Below are 21804 nucleotides of genomic sequence, written 5' to 3' on the forward strand. Positions count from 1 at the left end.
CCAGTGGTCTTGAACGCAGCACGGTGTTGCTCAGAGGCACTGCGGCAGAGATGAACCATCTACAGCAGAGAGAGGGGAGAGAGAGTCTGGCCACGTGACCCTCGTCGGGCCATTTGGCCAATGGAATGAATGGACTGTAAATAGGAGCCAATCAGGAGCGGGGGGAGGGTATAAAACGCTGAGCGCATCTTTAATCCGCAGCAGCAGCATCAGAACCGGATCCGCTTCAGACCACATCCCAGACTGCACTGACAGGTAGGAGCACCTTTAATCCGGGTCAGACCCACATCAGCACCCTCAGACCATCAACACATCCGGTCATCAGTCCGCGAGCGGACAGGTGCGCGCCCTGCAGAGAGCAAATCAGAGGGTCTCAGAGACGGTGCGTTCAGGAACAAAGGAGCAGGCGCACACGCGCGTACACACACACACACACGCACACACACACACACACGCACACAGGCTGTTAACTGGATGTTTGCATGCTGTAGAACTGCAGAGAGCCTGTCTGTCTCTCTCTCTGCCTGTCTGTCTCTCTCTCTGCCTGTCTGTGTGTGTGTGTGTGTGCGTGTGTGTCTGTCTGTCTGTCTCTCTCTCTGCCTGTCTGTGTGTCTGTGTGTGCGTGTGTGTCTGTCTGTCTGTCTCTCTCTCTCTCTCTCTCTGTCTGTCTGTCTGTCTGTCTGCATCCCGACGACCTTGCGGTCCGTCCTGTCTGCAGGTGTTGCGCAGTCACACAGATCTGTGTCGTCATCACCTTTAATCTCCTCAACAAACATGTAAATGAAGCAGCACTGATGCTCGAACCTGATTGGATGATTGAACAAAAAACCCTCTAAATGAATTAATCTTCTTTAATCCAGTGAGGCGGAAAAAGCTCGATGTGCGCGAGGACGCCGCGGGAGGAGGAGCGCGGACAGAAGAAGAGATATTCTAATAAACGTGATTATGTATTATTGATCAGTGACGTCCATCAGACGACTGGCGGGTATTATCTGCTCACTCCGCAGCGTCTGTAGTGTGAGGACAGACTGCGCATGCTCCGTTTCATTTGGATATTTTCCTTATTTAATCCGGGTTGGTTCCGTTTGCAGCGTCATCCTGCTGATCAGCGACCAGCCGTGAATGTGTTGGTGTGAAAAGACAGAACCAGGCCCGTTCGGTCCCTCTCGGTTCTGCTCGGCAGGATGTGCTGAAGGTGACCGGGGCGTCGCGCGGTGCAGCAGCCGGCCTGTGAGGGGTTAACCCCGGCTGCTGCTGCGTCACTGCGGCCTCCCGCACATCATAATCAGCCTGCTGATCCCCTCAAGGACTCAGTGATCCGAGCCAAGCCGAGCCGTTCCGACCAGAATCGAGCCGGCCATCAGGATTTTGAATGATTCAGAAATCATCAGCAGAATCTGATCTGAGGTCAGATCTAAAATATTTTCTGTCAGCGTGATGGAGGCAGAGCTGCTGACTCCAGAACAGTTCTGCGGTACCTCATGATCATGAATGCAGATCTTGATCAGATCTGCTGCAGGACCCAGACTCAGATCACATGTGTAACAAATGTAACATATTTAATGACGTCAGTACTGTTAATATAAGCACATTCAGATGATAACTTCTTCTTTACTTATACTGAAGTGAACTTTTACCTTTAATGAAGTATTTCACTCTCTGCTTTTACTCAAGTAAACAGTTAGAGTACTTCTCAGTTTCAGTCTGTTTATTTTTAGACTTTATTTTATGTCCATACTTTTAGATTGTGGATTGATTAAGACGACATGATAATAAATCACTGAGGCAGATTTAATCATGTGAGAGAAAACACATTTTAATCTGTAAAGACTAAAACTTCTCTTTCAACCTTCGACACATCTGCTCATCATCACCATCATCATCAAACTTCTATTATTTATATTGCACATCAGTTTACCTCTAAATACATAAACTTATCTTACTTTACAAACAGTAAAACATCAAATAATTTTTTAATTAATGTGAAGAACCCATTTTACTAAAACAGTACACTCAAAGCTTTTCATTCATGAAACTGTATTAAGATTATTGTCCATAATCTGATGATGGACAAGAAATAACTGTTCTATCTGTTCAAATTTATGATGAACTGACTCATTCTGAATTGTTTTGTAGAACCAAATTAGTTTCTTGGACTTTTGGAACTAATGATGGACATTTGGATTTGTTGTTGACAGATTGTGTTGAGCTGAGCTGAATGAAACAGACAAGTTGTTTATTGGACTACAGCTGCTGTCTGTGATGTTAATTAGATTAAAGTGTGTTAATGTTTTATCTCCAACTGCTCCCAGGTCAGCAGCCCGGACGTCATCATGCCTTTCGGAAACACCCACAACAAGCTGAAGATGAGCTACTCTTCGGAACAGGAGTACCCCGACCTCAGCAAGCACAACAACCACATGGCCAAGGTGCTCACACCCGAAATGTACGCCAATCTGAGGGAAAAGGAGACACCTAGCGGATTCACCTTGGATGATCTCATCCAAACCGGCGTCGACAACCCAGGTAACATTACCCAACAACACAGGAAACAACCCCCAAAACCCAGGTAAAAACCCCTAACGATACAGGATCGACTGCCCAAAACCCAGATTACAACTCCCAAAAATATAGGCAACAGCCCCCAACAACTCAGGTTACAAACCCTAACACCACAGGTAACAACCCTCAACAACACAGCTAATGAACCAAACATCCCATGTAACAGCCCCAACAACAATAAATAATTCAGAAACAAACCCCTAAAACCCTGGTACCAACCCCTAACTGCACAGGTAATGATCCCCAAAACCCAGCTAACAATATCCAACAACCAAGGGAACGATCCCCAACAATCCAGGAAACCATCCCTAACAATTCAGGAAACCATCCCTAACAATCCAGGAAACCATCCATAACAATTCAGGAAACCATCCCCAACAACCAAGGAAACAACATCCCCAACAACCCAGGTAACCATCCCCAACAACCAAGGAAACAATCCCCAACAACCCAGGTAACCATCCCCAACAATCCAGGAAACCATCCCCAACAACCCAGGTAACCATCCCCAACAATCCAGGAAACCATCCCTAACAATCCAGGAAACCATCCCCAACAATCCAGGAAACCATCCCTAACAATCCAGGAAACCATCCCCAACAACCCAGGTAACCGTCCCCAACAACCCAGGTAACCATCCCCAACAACCCAGGTAACCATCCCCAACAATCCAGGAAACCATCCCTAACAATCCAGGAAACCATCCCCAACAACCAAAGAAACCATCCCTAACAATCCAGGTAACCATCCCCAACAACCCAGGTAACCATCCCCAACAATCCAGGAAACCATCCCCAACAACCCAGGAAACCATCCACAACAACCCAGGTAACCATCCCCAACAACCCAGGTAACCATCCCCAACAACCCAGGTAACCATCCCCAACAACCTAGGTAACCATCCCCAACAACCAAAGAAACCATCCCCAACAACCCAGGTAACCATCCCCAACAACCCAGGTAACCATCCCCAACAACCCAGGGAACAATTCTCAACAACCCAGGGAACGATCCTAAACAGTCCAGGAAACCATCCCCAACAACCCAGGTAACCATCCCCAACAATCCAGGAAACCATCCCTAACAATCCAGGAAACCATCCCCAACAACCAAAGAAACCATCCCCAACAACCCAGGAAACCATCCCCAACAACCCAGGTAACCATCCCCAACAACCCAGGTAACAATTCTCAACAACCCAGGAAACCATCCCCAACAACCCAGGTAACCATCCCCAACAACCCAGGTAACCATCCCCAACAACCCAGGAAACCATCCCCAACAACCCAGGTAACCATCCCCAACAACCCAGGTAACCATCCCCAACAACCCAGGTAACAATTCTCAACAACCCAGGGAACGATCCTAAACAGTCCAGGAAACCATCCCCAACAACCCAGGTAACCATCCCCAACAACCCAGGAAGCTATCCCTATCAAGCAAGGTAACTGCCCCCCCAAAACCCAGGTCACAACCCCCCAAACCCAAACAACCCCGGAAACCATCTTCAACAACCCATGTAACAATCCCCAACAACCCAGGTAACCATCACCAACAACCCAGGAACAACCCCTAAAAGTCCAGGAAAATATCCCAACCAAGAAAAGAACAATCACAAATAACACAGGTTACATCAGTCCCCTAACATGTTAATCTGTCACCTAAACCAGCTGGTGATGTTGTTTTTCACCTTCACACAGAGACGTTCTGTTCTTGTCTTTGTAATAAACAGTTTAATTGGATTGACTCGTTAAATCAGGTTAGTTTCTTCTTGTTAATTCCCTCATGGGGACAGAACCTTGACTTCCTGTCTGAACACCTGATCCTCCTCATCAAATCCAACATAATTTATTCAGCAGCATTTGTGCAAGACACTTTAACACACAATGAAACAGAAATCCAACCATAAAACAGCAGAGAGGTAAAAATTTAAAACATTTTATGGTCTCCCCAAAGTGGCCACCAGTCAGAAAGTTGGTGATGAGCAGGAAATGATCGGCCATTTTGTGTCTCTGCAGGTCACCCTTTCATCATGACGGTGGGCTGCGTTGCTGGAGATGAGGAGACATACGAGGTGTTCAAAGAGCTGCTGGACCCAGTGATCGAAGACCGCCATGGAGGATACAAACCATCAGACAAACACAAGACGGACCTTAACCCTGAAAACCTGCAGGTAAACAACCACAAACCATCTTTCTCAGAGTGACATCTTGTCTAGACTAAAGGTCTGTAAGGGGTCAGAGCAGGAAGTTTAAGACTCTGAAACTGGATCAGTTGCATCAAAGTGATCACACCATCAACAGATCAATGTATCGAGCTGAGTTCACTGAGAGACAGAAAGCAGCTTCATCACAGAGATACAGGAGTCCAATCAGCAGTAGTCCCGTCAGAACCGGGTTGTCCTGTAGTGTCTCAGAGGACGAGCAGGAGTTTCTGACCCACCTTTCAGGAGAAGACGAGGACAAACGGATAAGAAACACCAGAATCTCACAGTGATGATGAGGAAGGTGCTTTTACTGAGTCCCAGTAATGGATCAGTGTCAGTAAAATAAGGGTGTATGTAAGGAAACATGGTGGAGGAAGATGCTTTCAGACTCCACCCCGACAGAGGAGAAGCACCACTCCATCCTTCACAGACATGCTCCACCCTCTGGTCAGATCTTTGTGGAGAAGGATTCATCCTGCAGCAGGACCATGAGGCCAGACGCCTCAAAGCTTTGACGCAACTACTGAAGACCAGAGAAGACCAACGAGTCCGGACTCTCCTGGACTGTCCTGGACTTCCACAGTCACCTGACCTCAACCCCAGACAACATTTATTGAGGCACCTGAAGACTGAGAAAGACGAGCACTCTGGGACGTCACAAGCAGCTTGTGGAGTCCATGCAGGACAGAATGTTCTGTCAGTACCCAGCCAAGTGAATCAGGGCTGATCCATCAGTCTTCAGTGTGTCACCTGAAGGGAACAGAACAATCATGATGTAGGTTCTACTGTTGGTTCTGTTCTAGAGATTCTACTGTCGGTTCTGTTCTGGGCTGTACTGTTGGCTCTGTTCTGGGTTCTACTGTCGGTCCTGTTCTGGGTTCTACTGTCGGTCCTGTTCTTTGTTCTACTGTCGGTTCTGTTCTGGGCTGTACTGTTGGCTCTGTTCTGGGTTCTACTGTCGGTCCTGTTCTTTGTTCTACTGTCTGTTCTGTTCTGGGCTTTTCTGTTAGTTCTGTGGTGGGTTCTACTATTGGTTCTGTTCTGGGCTCTTCTGATTCACCCTTTCTGTGTTTCAGGGGGGAGATGATCTGGATCCAAACTACGTCCTGAGCTCTCGGGTTCGGACAGGGCGGAGCATCCGTGGCTTCTGTCTGCCACCACACTGCAGCCGTGGAGAACGCCGCGCCATCGAGAACCTCTCCATTGAAAGTATGACTTATATATAAAGCTGCACTCTGAAACATGGAGCTGAAGTCTGATTAGAGCTTTACGCCGCGACACGGTGCTGCTGCAGCGCCGACCGCGACACGGAGCTGCTGACACGAAGATTAAAATGATCTCATGATTAAATCAAACACGTGAACAAAAGAGATGTGAGCTGTGTGCGCGCGCACACACACACATCCAGAAACACACTGACGGTGCATTCAGGGACACTCTGCTGAGGCGGAGGTCTGTTGAGTGCAGCCGGTCTTTATTTAGCTCTTTTCCCATCATGCCTCAGTGAGCCTGTCAGTGTAACTGTGAGCTCGCTGTTGTCCTGCTGAGACTCTTAATGAGGCTCCGCCTCTTTCATGTGCAAATGAGACTGAGCTGAACCGGACCGGACCGGCTGAGACCAGACACTGTGCTGCCCCCTGGTGGTTGACAGCGTGCGCACTCACACACACACACACACACACCTCATTCACAGTAAACAGCTAACATGCTAACACCTGTCAGGCTATAGATTAGCGTGCTCACATGAAGTTGAGGTGATGATGTCATCAGTTCAGCAGGTTTTATCATTGATAAAAATGAATTAAGCCTCTGATCACACTCTGATGTGAGTGTGAACTTTGAGCCCTGAGTTCTGCCTCTCAGGCAGCAGACACATCCTGAGCAGACAGTCCTGACGTTGGGTCTCTGTCCCCGTGTGCTGCAGGTCTGGATGTCCTGGACGGGGACCTGAAGGGGAAGTACTACGCCCTGAAGAACATGACGGATGACGAGCAGCAGCAGCTGATTGATGATCACTTCCTGTTCGACAAGCCCGTCTCCCCCCTGCTGCTGGCCTCAGGCATGGCCCGCGACTGGCCCGATGGCCGTGGAATCTGGTACGTAAACCGCCGACTTGTGAGCCCCTGAGAGTCAGAATGATGACATCACCAGTCTGACTGAACGATGAACTTAACTTCATGTTGTGTTTTAACCCTTCGCTCTCGCCGGCAGGCACAACGACAACAAGACCTTCCTGGTGTGGGTGAACGAGGAGGATCACCTGCGTGTCATCAGCATGCAGAAAGGAGGCAACATGAAGGAGGTGTTCAACCGCTTCTGCACCGGACTCACCACGGTGAGCACACCTGCACGCTCACTTCCTGTACCACTGTGACATCATCACCATCAGACTGCCGCTGACCTGAAGCCAACCTTCTTCTTCTCTTTCTGTCTCTCCCTCTGTCTGTCTCTAGATCGAGAACCTGTTTAAGGAGCGAGGTCATGAGTTCATGTGGAACGAACACCTGGGCTACGTGCTCACCTGTCCGTCCAACCTGGGGACTGGACTGAGAGCCGGCGTCCATGTCAAACTGCCCAACCTGAGCAAACAGGACAAGTTTGGAGACATCCTGAAGAGGCTGAGGCTGCAGAAGAGAGGGACAGGTGAGCACACTGACAGGTAGAGACAGACAGGTAGAGAGAGAGACAGGTAGAGAGAGAGAATCTGGATCAAAATATTTAAATCGATAATTGAACCAATTGTATTGTATGGTAGTGAAGTGTGGGGCCCTCTCATGAACCAAGACTTCCAAAAATGGGATAAACACCCAATGGAAAGCTTGCACACTGAGATCTGCAAAAGCATCCTCAAAGTTCACAGGAACACCCCCAACAACGGATGCAGAGCTGAACTGGGCCAATTTCCCCTTTTAATTCGGATCCAAAACAGAGCAATAAAGTTCTACCAACACCTCAGAGCCAGTGAGCCCAGCTCCTACCACTACAAAGCCCTACGATGCCAAAACCCAAAGCAAACTCCAATGCTATTTGGCCCTAAACAGACAATACTCCATGGCAGATTATCTGAGCTCTGTAACTGACCCGAGACTGAGGAAAACGTTGACTATGTACAGACTCAGCGACCACAGCCGGGCCTTAGAGAGCGGCAGACACAGACAGACCCGGCTGTCCAGAGAGGACCGGCTGTGTCGGCTCTGTCCACACAGACAGACCCGGCTGTCCAGAGAGGACCGGCTGTGTCGGTTCTGTCCACACGGACAGACCCGGCTGTCCAGAGAGGACCGGCTGTGTCGGTTCTGTCCACACGGACAGACCCGGCTGTCCAGAGAGGACCGGCTGTGTCGGTTCTGTCCACACGGACAGACCCGGCTGTCCAGAGAGGACCGGCTGTGTCGGTTCTGTCCACACGGACAGACCCGGCTGCCCAGAGAGGACCGGCTGTGTCGGTTCTGTCCACACGGACAGACCCGGCTGTCCAGAGAGGACCGGCTGTGTCGGTTCTGTCCACACGGACAGACCCGGCTGTCCAGAGAGGACCGGCTGTGTCGGTTCTGTCCACACGGACAGACCCGGCTGCCCAGAGAGGACCGGCTGTGTCGGTTCTGTCCACACGGACAGACCCGGCTGTCCAGAGAGGACCGGCTGTGTCGGTTCTGTCCACACGGACAGACCCGGCTGTCCAGAGAGGACCGGCTGTGTCGGTTCTGTCCACACGGACAGACCCGGCTGTCCAGAGAGGACCGGCTGTGTCGGTTCTGTCCACACGGACAGACCCGGCTGTCCAGAGAGGACCGGCTGTGTCGGTTCTGTCCACACGGACAGACCCGGCTGTCCAGAGAGGACCGGCTGTGTCGGTTCTGTCCACACGGACAGACCCGGCTGCCCAGAGAGGACCGGCTGTGTCGGTTCTGTCCACACGGACAGACCCGGCTGTCCAGAGAGGACCGGCTGTGTCGGTTCTGTCCACACGGACAGACCCGGCTGTCCAGAGAGGACCGGCTGTGTCGGTTCTGTCCACACGGACAGACCCGGCTGTCCAGAGAGGACCGGCTGTGTCGGTTCTGTCCACACGGACAGACCCGGCTGTCCAGAGAGGACCGGCTGTGTCGGTTCTGTCCACACAGACAGACCCGGCTGTCCAGAGAGGACCGGCTGTGTCGGTTCTGTCCACACAGACAGGTGGAGACAGTCTGTGACACATACACAGACATCAGAACCCAGATATACATTAAAATCACAGGTACAACCCCAGACTTCCCCAAACTATCAGACCAAGAAAAACTACAACATTTACTGGGAGAAAAAACTGGCACTGCTGTAGATGCAGCGAGATCTGTGAATGCTGCCACAGGAGAAGAGACGAGCTGCACAACAACACCTGACATGATTTCCTCCACATGAACCAGCTGATCCTGACTGGGTTCTTACCTGCACACTGATATTCTGTTTATTATTGTTGTTATTATTGCTATTATTGTTATTATTGTTAACATTTTTCTGTAATCCTGTACGCTTTGGCAATATTGTGAACCACAGTAATGCCAATAAAGCTTGTTGAAATTGAAATTGAATTGACAGACAGGTAGAGAGAGAGAGGTAGAGACAGACAGGTAGAGAGAGACAGGTAGAGAGAGACAGGTAGAGACAGACAGGTAGAGACAGACAGGTAGAGAGAGACAGGTAGAGAGAGACAGGTAGAGACAGACAGGTAGAGACAGACAGGTAGAGAGAGACAGGTAGAGAGAGACAGGTAGAGACAGACAGGTAGAGAGAGACAGGTAGAGAGAGACAGGTAGAGACAGACAGGTAGAGAGAGACAGGTAGAGAGAGACAGGTAGAGACAGACAGGTAGAGAGAGACAGGTAGAGACAGACAGGTAGAGAGAGACAGGTAGAGACAGACAGGTAGAGACAGACAGGTAGAGAGAGACAGGTAGAGACAGACAGGTAGAGAGAGGTAGAGACAGACAGGTAGAGAGAGACAGGTAGAGAGAGACAGGTAGAGACAGACAGGTAGAGAGAGACAGGTAGAGAGAGACAGGTAGAGACAGACAGGTAGAGAGAGACAGGTAGAGAGAGACAGGTAGAGACAGACAGGTAGAGACAGACAGGTAGAGAGAGACAGGTAGAGACAGACAGGTAGAGAGAGACAGGTAGAGACAGACAGGTAGAGACAGACAGGTAGAGAGAGACAGGTAGAGACAGACAGGTAGAGAGAGAGGTAGAGACAGACAGGTAGAGAGAGACAGGTAGAGAGAGACAGGTAGAGACAGACAGGTAGAGAGAGACAGGTAGAGACAGACAGGTAGAGAGAGAGGTAGAGACAGACAGGTAGAGAGAGACAGGTAGAGATAGACAGGTAGAGACAGACAGGTAGAGAGAGACAGGTAGAGACAGACAGGTAGAGAGAGACAGGTAGAGACAGACAGGTAGAGAGAGACAGGTAGAGAGAGACAGGTAGAGACAGACAGGTAGAGACAGACAGGTAGAGAGAGACAGGTAGAGAGAGACAGGTAGAGACAGACAGGTAGAGAGAGACAGGTAGAGAGAGACAGGTAGAGACAGACAGGTAGAGAGAGACAGGTAGAGAGATTAGCTGTGACGTGAAATCTGACAAATCAGGATTCATAAATTTAGAATGTTAAACAGTCAGAACGTGTCAGTTTAAAATTGATGATTCTAAAAATCTCTGTCATTAATCTGATCAGATGATCAATAATATGATCAGATGACTATCAATTGGATCAGATTTATGATCATCTGAACGTTTTCTCTTGAGTTCATTAAGTCGTCTGATATCACTTCCTGTCTCAACTGATGTGATGATCAGGACCAGGGTGGACAACCTATCAGAAACTCTACCTGTCCCCATGACATCATTTCTTGTGTCTGTCAGGTGGCGTGGACACGGCGGCAGTGGGCGGAGTCTTTGACATCTCTAATGCGGACCGTCTGGGCTTCTCAGAGGTGGAGCTGGTCCAGATGGTGGTGGACGGCGTGAACCTGCTGGTGGACATGGAGAAACGTCTGGAGGCCGGCGAGAGCATCGACGACCTGATGCCTGAACAGAAGTGAACTGTGGCACTGTAACCTCTGACACCTCCCCTCCTCCCCCTCACTGCCCCGCCTCACCCCTCACCTCCCCCTCCTCCCCTCTCCTCACTGTAACCAATCAGAATCCGTCCTGATGCTGCAGGACGTGTAGAGCCGCTCAGTTAGACTTCAGTCTTCCAACATGTGAAGGATTTTCTATTTCCTGTTGGACTCATCTAACACCTGAATATTAATAAAGTCTGTGTGGGCCCGAATAACACCTGCTGCTGCTCACCTGTCCTCATTATACACACACACACACGCACACACGCACACACACACACACACACACACACACACACAGGGTCTCGGTGTCACATCGTCAAAGGTTTCTGAGGTGGCGGAGCTGGATTTGTAGAGTGATCAGTGACAGAAGATCAATACATCAACACTTTGATAACCATGAACATATCAACTTTAACATGCTGAGTTTAAACTGATCCAAGAGGTTCGGTCTGACGGGAAATAATAAGTAGCGAACGCCACAGTGAACGCCGTAACATCCGCCCAGCATCACGTGTCTCACTCGACAGCTAGACAGACATGTATAGAACGTGGTATTGTCCAGAACCTCACGATTCTATTCGATTCAATTTCAATTCTTTAGGTCGCAATTCGATTCAATATTGATTATAATGCTTCAATATCGATCCGGTAATAAGTAATAATAAACAAATTATTCATTAGAGTAATCTTCCTGTGGGAAGTTCTAGTTTGAATTGAAATGTGTTTCGGTATAAAATGGTGCAGCCATAGTTCAGCTGAGAAAGTGCTCTTGTTTCTGGGACTGCATGGTACATTTTTGTCTGACATAAACAGACATAACCGCGGTCCCTCCGCCCTCCGGCGAGACGCGAGGGGGTAAACGTTGACACTGACCCCCCTCTCTCCCCGGAGGAGAGTGCTACCCGCGGGTGCACAGCCAGGGAGAGACCGGCTGCGCTGTGGCAGTTTACAGTCTCCGAAAGAGCGGCGCAGACATCGGCTACCCGCCCCGCAGCGCTGATGGTGATTCCAGCTGCTGGAGGCGGGGACTAAGAGGCGTCCAGCGAGGGACAGCGGGGGGTCGGGGGCCGCTGCTTGAGTTAAACGACTCAGAGGATTTTCTGAATCGATACTGAATTGGGAAAACATTTATTGCAATGTATTGATGAATCGATGTTTTCACCCTCCTCTAGACATGCACGTTAGAAAATTGATTTGACATACGAGCTCCGTCACAGAGCGAATGAAACTCATAATTCAAGGCACCACTGTATTTCCTCTGCGTAGAAGAAGAGCACGCAGTGACGTGCGTTGTGCGTATGGAGCTCAACACTGCCCCCTATCTGTGCGGCACGGTACTTTCTGCCTCACCATGTGAATTTTTCACCGCGTCTTTATGGCCGATCTGAAAGACTAAATATGTCACACACATTCATTAAATATATTAGACAGACTGTGGAACATCAGCATGTGTAGCACATGTGTAATCAAACATGTATAATGGCGATATAAAGAGAGACAGCAATGGGCATGCGCCAACCGCTTGCGTCAGTCAGTGTGTGTGGCACAGCGCCGTCAGAGGTGAGACACGGCTCATCGCTGACTCAACTCGCCGCTCTCTCGTGTTTGAACAGGGAATGTGTAAATTTAGTGATTTTGACCATAGAAATGTTGAAATCATACAGAAAACAAATTTATGGAAGAGTCATGAGCTTAAGTCCGAATTTCCTCCTCTTAATGACTGAATAAGCCACAGCAGGTTTTAACGCCTCACCTGCCTCCCCTGACTGCACGTCACTGATTGGTCTGATTCATAAACACTCCTCCTGGTTGGACGTTCGGAGAGTTTGTGTCGATACTTAGCTCAGTGAGCTAATCAATAACAGTGATCAGAACTCATTTGATAAAGACGCCAACTTGAAGGAACGATGCGCTGCACCAAAGACTGTCAGTGTCCTGTGATGGAGGACACGCCCATCATCAGCACAAGGTATGATGGGAGCTGTCATTTGAAGATAAAGTCTTTAAACGAGCTTGTGTGTTTTGACTTCACAACAACATTTTTAAGTTGAACTGACTTAATTTGGTCCTTCAGGGCCTCCATAGACATCTTCCTCCTCTATGACATCATCAGACAACGCTCACTGACTGAGATTAAAGACTGATGAATAGGTTTCAGTCTCACATGAAAATGGGCGTGGCCCCTCTGGGCCACCGTAGTTTTACTACCAAATACTCAGTCCACACAGAAGCTGTGCTGCGGTCAAGGTTTAATGAGACACAGCTGAACCTGAGGTTCTGGTAACAAACAACAACAGTCAGCTGATCAGCAGATATAGATCTGTCAATCAGCTGATTGATCACATGTACAAAACAGGAAACAGACCAACATGAAAACAGGCGAGTCTGTCCAAATATTTACATTCACAACACTGCTCACTGACATGGCCCCGCCCACTGTCCGCCCATTGTCTGTGACTCCGCCTCTGGTCAGTCTGGTGGGTGGGGTCGTCCACCCGTCACAGCAGAGGCTCTTTCACATTAAAACAAAAGTTCAGCAGAGCGCTTCCTGTGTCGTCCATGACACTGGACTCCAACTCCCATGATGCTCTGCTGCAGTCAGCCATCACAGTTCATCCAGAGGAGAAATTGGGAGCTGGCCCCTGCTGGAGCTGGAGACAGGTGAGGGAAACCCTGTACACACAGACAGACGAGAGACAGCAGAGCTTTAATGAGACAACCCACTGACATCATCACAAACACCTTTACATCCTGCGAGTGTCTCTGAGCCGTCTGTCTCTCTGACCTGTCTCTCTCTCTCTATGAGCCGTCTGTCTCTCTGACCTGTCTCTCTCTCTGACCTGTCTCTCTCTCTGACCTGTCTGTCTCTATGAGCCGTCTGTCTCTCTGACCTGTCTCTCTCTATGAGCCGTCTGTCTCTCTGACCTGTCTGTCTCTCTGACCTGTCTCTCTCTCTCTATGAGCCGTCTGTCTCTCTGACCTGTCTCTCTCTCTCTATGAGCCGTCTGTCCCTCTGACCTGTCTCTCTGACCTGTCTCTCTGACCTGTCTCTCTGACCTGTCTGTCTCTCTGACCTGTCTCTCTCTCTCTATGAGCCGTCTGTCCCTCTGACCTGTCTCTCTGACCTGTCTCTCTCTCTCTATGAGCCGTCTGTCTCTCTGACCTGTCTCTCTCTCTCTATGAGCCGTCTGTCTCTCTGACCTGTCTCTCTCTCTGACCTGTCTGTCTGTCTCTGAGCCGTCTGTCTCTCTGACCTGTCTCTCTCTCTCTATGAGCCGTCTGTCTCTCTGACCTGTCTCTCTCTCTGACCTGTCTCTCTCTCTGACCTGTCTCTCTCTCTCTGACCTGTCTGTCTCTATGAGCCGTCTGTCTCTCTGACCTGTCTCTCTCTATGAGCCGTCTGTCTCTCTGACCTGTCTGTCTCTCTGACCTGTCTCTCTCTCTCTATGAGCCGTCTGTCTCTCTGACCTGTCTCTCTCTCTCTATGAGCCGTCTGTCCCTCTGACCTGTCTCTCTGACCTGTCTCTCTGACCTGTCTGTCTCTCTGACCTGTCTCTCTCTCTCTATGAGCCGTCTGTCCCTCTGACCTGTCTCTCTGACCTGTCTCTCTCTCTCTATGAGCCGTCTGTCTCTCTGACCTGTCTCTCTCTCTGACCTGTCTGTCTCTCTCTGACCTGTCTGTCTGTCTCTCTCTCTATGAGCCGTCTGTCTCTCTGACCTGTCTGTCTCTCTATGAGCCGTCTGTCTCTCTGACCTGTCTGTCTCTCTATGAGCCGTCTGTCTCTCTGACCTGTCTCTCTCTATGAGCCGTCTCTCTCTCTGACCTGTCTGTCTCTCTATGAGCCGTCTCTCTCTCTGACCTGTCTGTCTCTCTCTGACCTGTCTGTCCCTCTATGAGCCGTCTGTCTCTCTGACCTGTCTCTCTCTATGAGCCGTCTCTCTCTCTGACCTGTCTGTCTCTCTCTATGAGCCATCTGTCTCTCTCTGACCTGTCTCTCTCTATGAGCCGTCTGTCTCTCTGACCTGTCTCTCTCTATGAGCCGTCTGTCTCTCTCTCTGACCTGTCTCTCTCTATGAGCCGTCTGTCTCTCTGACCTGTCTCTCTCTATGAGCCGTCTGTCTCTCTCTCTGAACTGTCTGTCTCTATGAGCCGTCTGCCTCTCTCTCTGACCTGTCTCTCTCTATGAGCCGTCTGTCTCTCTGACCTGTCTCTCTCTCTGACCTGTCTGTCTCTCTCTGACCTGTCTGTCTCTCTATGAGCCGTCTGTCTCTCTCTCTGACCGGTCTGTCTCTCTATGAGCCGTCTGTCTCTCTCTCTGACCGGTCTGTCTCTCTCTGACCTGTCTGTCTCTCTCTCTGACCTGTCTGTCTCTCTCTCTGACCTGTCTGTCTCTCTCTCTGAGCCGTCTGTCTCTCTATGAGCCGTCTGTCTCTCTCTCTGACCGGTCTGTCTCTCTGACCTGTCTCTCTCTCTCTATGAGCCGTCTGTCCCTCTGACCTGTCTCTCTGACCTGTCTCTCTGACCTGTCTGTCTCTCTGACCTGTCTCTCTCTCTCTATGAGCCGTCTGTCCCTCTGACCTGTCTCTCTGACCTGTCTCTCTCTCTCTATGAGCCGTCTGTCTCTCTGACCTGTCTCTCTCTATGAGCCGTCTGTCTCTCTGACCTGTCTCTCTCTCTGACCTGTCTGTCTCTCTCTGACCTGTCTGTCTGTCTCTCTCTCTATGAGCCGTCTGTCTCTCTGACCTGTCTGTCTCTCTATGAGCCGTCTCTCTCTCTGACCTGTCTGTCTCTCTCTGAGCCGTCTGTCTCTCTATGAGCCGTCTGTCTCTCTATGAGCCGTCTGTCTCTCTCTCTGACCGGTCTGTCTCTCTATGAGCCGTCTGTCTCTCTCTCTGACCTGTCTGTCTCTCTCTCTGACCGGTCTGTCTCTCTCTCTGACCGGTCTGTCTCTCTCTGACCTGTCTGTCTCTCTCTGAGCCGTCTGTCTCTCTATGAGCCGTCTGTCTCTCTATGAGCCGTCTGTCTCTCTCTGAGCCGTCTGTCTCTCTATGAGCCGTCTGTCTCTCTATGAGCCGTCTGTCTCTCTCTCTGACCGGTCTGTCTCTCTATGAGCCGTCTGTCTCTCTCTCTGACCTGTCTGTCTCTCTCTCTGACCGGTCTGTCTCTCTCTCTGACCGGTCCGTCTCTCTCTGACCTGTCTGTCTCTCTCTGAGCCGTCTGTCTCTCTATGAGCCGTCTGTCTCTCTATGAGCCGTCTGTCTCTCTACCTGTTGTTTTACAGCTTTAGTTCGTTGGCGATCTTGGACGCGATGTTCTTGAAGGCGATGGACGTTCCTGAGATCCGTTTGAAGCGGACTCCGTTGAGCGAAAGGCGGGGCAATTTGCACACCTCCATCTCCCATTGGACGAGGCTGTCGGCATGTCCGTCCCCGTGGACACAGAGCAGCAGGAAGCGCTCGCGCTGCTCGTAGTCACAGTTGTTAGTGTCCAGGACCTTCCTGATCTCCCTCATCATGTCCTGAGGGTCCATGGAGGACGTGGTCTTCATGCTCCAGGTGAACCTCAGCGAGCGAGGCTTCGACTCCTTCAGAGGAGCAGCAGGAGAGCCCGGCTCCTCCTTCTGGTCACATGACACGTTACGACTGGACAGACAGAGAGGAAGTCATGCTTTAAAAATCAGCCAAGTTAATCAGAAAGAGGGGGCGTAGTTAGTAGGTAGTTGCTGAAAACTTAACAAAACAACAAAGTGAAAGACTGGTCTCTGATTTGCTGTCCTGACCACCTGAGCCAATCAGAACAGAAAGACATTTCACCTGGGTGACTCACCTTGAGCCCTCCAGTCTGCCATTTCTCTCCACCTCTGACACACCTCTGACAGCAGTAAGTAAGGAAACAAGGAAACAGGAAACAAGGTGAGTTGAGGAGGCGAGGTTCCAGGTGAACAGAGGAGGAGACAGCAGACAGGTGTGCTGCTCTCTAGACTCCTGGACCGAGTTCTAGCTACATATAATGAGACTCCACCTCCCATGATGTCATATGGCTGTATACCTGCGTGTGAGTTTGGAGGTGAGTTTGGAGAACAGGTTGGTGGACCCTCTGGCTCTTGATTGGGCGAGCGGCGTGGCATCATGTGACAGGCTGGGGGAGGCGGGGGGGCCGTTGTAGGTGGCGGTCCGTCTTTCTCTCAGCTGACCGCCGTGGAAGGTGCTGCGGCTCGCCGTCCCGCGAGGGAACCGCAGCCGGTCGGGCGGAGTCGCTCCGCTGCTGACACTGTGGGTGGAAGCTCCGCCCACTGACCTCTGAGGGGGGGTGGAGGCTGAGCTGAGGGGCGAGGCAGAGAGGACATATTAGATGTGACATCATGAGTACAGCGGCTCACCTGTGGACAGGTGTGTACCTGTTCTCTTTGCCGTTCTGCAGCACAGACTGTTGCTGGTCTGAGGAGCTCCGGTCGGTGCAGACATACGTGTTCCTGCGCGTCATGCTGGACGAGCTGCTCTGATTGGTCACAACACAAACACATGTCACACATTCATTCATCAGCTCAGTTCAGACTGAGAAGGAGTGTAAACTTAATCAATCTGATTTTAATTCAAATATCAGAAGAATGACAGATACATCTACTTCCTGTCAAAAGTAAATATTTAAAAAAAAGTTTATTCCTAAAAAAAGTAACAGGTCGAGCCGTTTGGCTCAGTGGGTAGAGCAGCGCCCATGTACAGAGGCTGTGTCCTCGCTGCAGTGGACCCGGGTTCGACTCCCGGCCCGGGCCCTTTGCTGCGTGTCACTCCTCCTCTTTCTCATCCTGTTTCCTGTCATATCTTCAACTGTCCTGTCAATAAAGCCAAAAGGCAAAAAAATATACTTAAAAAAATAGTAAGAGGTCATATGAACTCACAGGGGGCGTGGCCAAAGTCTTCCTCCGCTCGGGGATGTCGGCCGCGTTGGGGTTGTGTGCGTTCCCCAGCAGAGGACTTCCTCCCTCTTCAGGACTGGACTTCCTGTTCTGACCCGCCGCCTCCTGCTGCTCCTCCCCCTCTGCTGCTGTCTGACTCCTCCTGGACTGAGGAGCAGCTGAGGAGGCCGGACACACTGCAGGAGGAGAGAGGAGGAAGTCTGTTAATGTGGGGATATTCTGAGCTGCTCTCAAAGTCTAAATGACGTTACCTTTGACCTCAGCTTCTGCTGACCAATCAGATAAGGGCTGTGTGTGATGTAAGCAGTGACATGTTTGTATGTGGAGTTACAAACGCAGCTAATCCAATGCTAGCTAGTTTTTGTTCCCTGGTCACCTGTCTGCACTCAGTCTGATCCAGATTGATCTGGCGGGTACCTTGGTCGCTGTACCTCCTCTGTTTGGAGGAGGAGGAGGAGGAGGAGGAGGAGGAGCGCTGGGTGAGGAGGTGAGCCGGAGAAGGTCGAGGTTTGAGCAGAGAGACGCTGCTGGAGGACGAAGAGTCGTTCACTTCCACCTGAACAACAAACAATCAAACAAACACCGTCACTGCTGCTCTCACACGCCACCTGCTGTTACCATGGTTACCACCTCTGACCTCAGCAGCCCTGTGTCCCAGCAGCAGGTAGGTAGCTGTGATGTCATCATACTTCATCTTGGTGAGCGAATCGTTGATCTCCTCTCTGGAGTACCCCATCCCCACCATCATGTCTGAAACACACACACACAGAAATCCTCTCAGCTGATTGGCTGCTCTCTGCTCTGAGTGTGAGGTCATTTCCTGTCATGCTGATGTTACCTGACAGGTGAACTGACGCCGTTCATGGTGAGAACCATGAGACGGTCACAGTGGTCACAGAACCAGTTCACATAGTTAAAGGTATGAGCTGTGTACTTGTACTGCGAGTACTGTATGAAGAGTCTGAGCTGTGTACTTGTACTGCGAGTACTGTATGAAGAGTCTGAGCTGTGTACTTGTACTGCGAGTACTGTATGAAGAGTCTGAGCTGTGTACTTGTACTGCGAGTACTGTATGAAGAGTCTGAGCTGTGTACTTGTACTGCGAGTACAGTATGAAGAGTCTGAGCTGTGTACTTGTACTGTATGAAGAGTCGGAGCTGTGTACTTGTACTGCGAGTACTGTATGAAGAGTCTGAGCTGTGTACTTGTACTGAAAGTACTTTATGAAGAGTCTGAGCTGTGTACTTGTACTGTATGAAGAGTCTGAGCTGTGTACTTGTACTGCGAGTACTGTATGAAGAGTCTGAGCTGTGTACTTGTACTGCGAGTACTGTATGAAGAGTCTGAGCTGTGTACTTGTACTGCGAGTACTGTATGAAGAGTCTGAGCTGTGTACTTGTACTGCGAGTACTGTATGAAGAGTCTGAGCTGTGTACTTGTACTGCGAGTACTGTATGAAGAGTCTGAGCTGTGTACTTGTACTGCGAGTACTGTATGAAGAGTCTGAGCTGCGTACTTGTACTGCGAGTACTGTATGAAGAGTCTGAGCTGCGTACTTGTACTGCGAGTACTGTATGAAGAGTCTGAGCTGCGTACTTGTACTGCGAGTACTGTATGAAGAGTCTGAGCTGTGTACTTGTACTGCGAGTACTGTATGAAGAGTCTGAGCTGCGTACTTGTACTGCGAGTACTGTATGAAGAGTCTGAGCTGCGTACTTGTACTGCGAGTACTGTATGAAGAGTCTGAGCTGCGTACTTGTACTGCGAGTACTGTATGAAGAGTCTGAGCTGCGTACTTGTACTGCGAGTACTGTATGAAGAGTCTGAGCTGCGTACTTGTACTGCGAGTACTGTATGAAGAGTCTGAGCTGCGTACTTGTACTGCGAGTACTGTATGAAGAGTCTGAGCTGTGTACTTGTACTGCGAGTACTGTATGAAGAGTCTGAGCTGCGTACTTGTACTGCGAGTACTGTATGAAGAGTCTGAGCTGCGTACTTGTACTGCGAGTACTGTATGAAGAGTCTGAGCTGTGTACTTGTACTGCGAGTACTGTATGAAGAGTCTGAGCTGCGTACTTGTACTGCGAGTACTGTATGAAGAGTCTGAGCTGCGTACTTGTACTGCGAGTACTGTATGAAGAGTCTGAGCTGTGTACTTGTACTGCGAGTACTGTATGAAGAGTCTGAGCTGTGTACTTGTACTGCGAGTACAGTATGAAGAGTCTGAGCTGTGTACTTGTACTGCGAGTACTGTATGAAGAGTCTGAGCTGTGTACTTGTACTGCGAGTACTGTATGAAGAGTCTGAGCTGTGTACTTGTACTGCGAGTACTGTATGAAGAGTCTGAGCTGTGTACTTGTACTGCGAGTACTGTATGAAGAGTCTGAGCTGTGTACTTGTACTGCGAGTACTGTATGAAGAGTCTGAGCTGTGTACTTGTACTGCGAGTACTGCATGAAGAGTCTGAGCTGTGTACTTGTACTGCGAGTACTGTATGAAGAGTCTGAGCTGTGTACTTGTACTGCGAGTACTGTATGAAGAGTCTGAGCTGTGTACTTGTACTGCGAGTACTGTATGAAGAGTCTGAGCTGTGTACTTGTACTGCGAGTACTGTATGAAGAGTCTGAGCTGTGTACTTGTACTGCGAGTACAGTATGAAGAGTCTGAGCTGTGTACTTGTACTGCGAGTACTGTATGAAGAGTCTGAGCTGTGTACTTGTACTGCGAGTACTGTATGAAGAGTCTGAGCTGTGTACTTGTACTGCGAGTACTGCATGAAGAGTCTGAGCTGTGTACTTGTACTGCGAGTACTGTATGAAGAGTCTGAGCTGTGTACTTGTACTGCGAGTACTGTATGAAGAGTCTGAGCTGTGTACTTGTACTGCGAGTACTGTATGAAGAGTCTGAGCTGTGTACTTGTACTGCGAGTACTGTATGAAGAGTCTGAGCTGTGTACCTATCCTCTTCTGGTCTCTGATGTCCAGCTCCGGCTCGATGAAGGGCTTCAGTGCGTCTTCATCAGAGCCCATGTTGATCCAGCGATCCTTCATGATTTGCTTGAGAGGAAATGATCAGACAAACTAATCAGCTGATCAATAAACACTCTACACAAATCATTCAAAGTTAAAGGAGCACTCTGTAGTTTTGTGGAAGAAATTTAAACAGAGTTTTTTCAATATTTATGAGGTAATAGTACAAACTTTGTTCCATCAGTGAATAAACAAGCTGTTCTCAGAAGAAAATATGGTCCCACAGCACAGTTTGAAGCTAGAAAGGTGGCAGGGTCCGCCACATAAACAAAATGAAACAGCATAAACTGTGTTGTTCTTTAAGGTCAGTGTGTTTATTCAGTCATGAAGTCAATGACAGTCTGTTTATTTGGTGAAGATCTTTCTCTGCCCATTCACTGCTCCTTTAACAGATGATTAGCTGCTGATGCTAACAGATGCTAACATCTGCCCTCCAGCAGATCTCAGTCACTTTGATATGATCTGTGATCAATGTAGTGGAGTACAGTACAAGTCCTTAAACACTGCAATACAGTGCGGCATTCCATCACTGCAAGACTGACAACTATTGTGTAGTAGATGTGTTGTTGTGTTGATGTTCTGACCTCCAGAGTTCCTCGTTTCCCCGGGTTCAGCACCAGGAAACGTTTCAGCAGGTTCTCACAGTCAGTCGACATGTAGAAGGGAATACGATATTTACCACGCAGAACCCGCTCTCTGAGCTCCTGTAGAACCACAGACAGACAGACAGACAGACAGACAGTATCGCCATCTGAGACAGGAGGACTGACTTTCTGTATCCATGATGAATTAAGAGAAGATCAGTGGATGTGTGTGTGTGTGTGTGTGTGTGTGCGTGTATATGTATATATATATATATATACCCTATATATATATATACACACATATATACACATGATATATAGATATATATATATAGATATGTGTGTGTGTGTGTATATATATATATATGTGTGTGTGTGTGTGTATTAAGAGAAGATCTGTGTGTGGTG

The 21804-nt window shown here is 49.4% G+C and overlaps 2 protein-coding genes across 3 annotated transcripts in view; one reads left to right on the forward strand and one right to left on the reverse strand.

Annotated features, from left to right (window-relative positions):
- The first annotated feature begins 116 nt into the window (after positions 1 to 116).
- Positions 117 to 11083, forward strand: LOC115574005 (creatine kinase B-type-like). Of its 2 annotated transcripts, none has more exons than XM_030405186.1 (8): positions 117 to 255; positions 2313 to 2526; positions 4581 to 4735; positions 5845 to 5977; positions 6693 to 6864; positions 6980 to 7103; positions 7222 to 7411; positions 10664 to 11083. In XM_030405186.1, exons 2-8 carry the CDS (start codon positions 2334 to 2336, stop codon positions 10840 to 10842), a joined length of 1146 nt encoding a protein of 381 aa, XP_030261046.1. In that variant the 5' UTR covers positions 117 to 255; positions 2313 to 2333; the 3' UTR covers positions 10843 to 11083. The 2 variants fall into 2 exon arrangements, with proteins under 2 accessions (XP_030261046.1, XP_030261047.1); XM_030405187.1 differs by having other exon boundaries at positions 246 to 382.
- Positions 11084 to 13098: 2015 nt separating this feature from the next.
- Positions 13099 to 21804, reverse strand: part of LOC115573869 (tumor necrosis factor alpha-induced protein 2-like) — a 21357-nt gene continuing 12651 nt past the window's right edge. Inside the window, exons 13-22 of the mRNA XM_030404918.1 lie at positions 21397 to 21577; positions 20740 to 20839; positions 18421 to 18533; positions 18201 to 18339; positions 17766 to 17959; positions 17265 to 17365; positions 16916 to 17188; positions 16694 to 16738; positions 16135 to 16509; positions 13099 to 13539 (exon numbers count right to left, since the gene is read on the reverse strand). Coding sequence (XP_030260778.1) covers positions 16143 to 16509; positions 16694 to 16738; positions 16916 to 17188; positions 17265 to 17365; positions 17766 to 17959; positions 18201 to 18339; positions 18421 to 18533; positions 20740 to 20839; positions 21397 to 21577 — 1513 coding nt within the window. The 3' untranslated portion in view covers positions 13099 to 13539; positions 16135 to 16142. The remainder of the gene's footprint in view (positions 13540 to 16134; positions 16510 to 16693; positions 16739 to 16915; positions 17189 to 17264; positions 17366 to 17765; positions 17960 to 18200; positions 18340 to 18420; positions 18534 to 20739; positions 20840 to 21396; positions 21578 to 21804) is intronic.

This window comes from Sparus aurata, chromosome 22 (genome assembly GCF_900880675.1).
Source record: "Sparus aurata chromosome 22, fSpaAur1.1, whole genome shotgun sequence".
Taxonomy (NCBI): domain Eukaryota; kingdom Metazoa; phylum Chordata; class Actinopteri; order Spariformes; family Sparidae; genus Sparus; species Sparus aurata.

What these genes read in the sequence shown, in the direction of transcription:
- LOC115574005 (XM_030405186.1), top strand. Translation starts at nt 2,334, where the DNA reads ATGCCTTTCGGAAACACCCACAACAAGCTGAAGATGAGCTACTCTTCG. An exon ending in AACCGGCGTCGACAACCCAG is followed by an intron (nt 2,527 to 4,580) that starts GTAACATTACCC and finishes GTGTCTCTGCAG; the next exon opens with GTCACCCTTTCATCATGACG. An exon ending in CGAGAACCTCTCCATTGAAA is followed by an intron (nt 5,978 to 6,692) that starts GTATGACTTATA and finishes CGTGTGCTGCAG; the next exon opens with GTCTGGATGTCCTGGACGGG.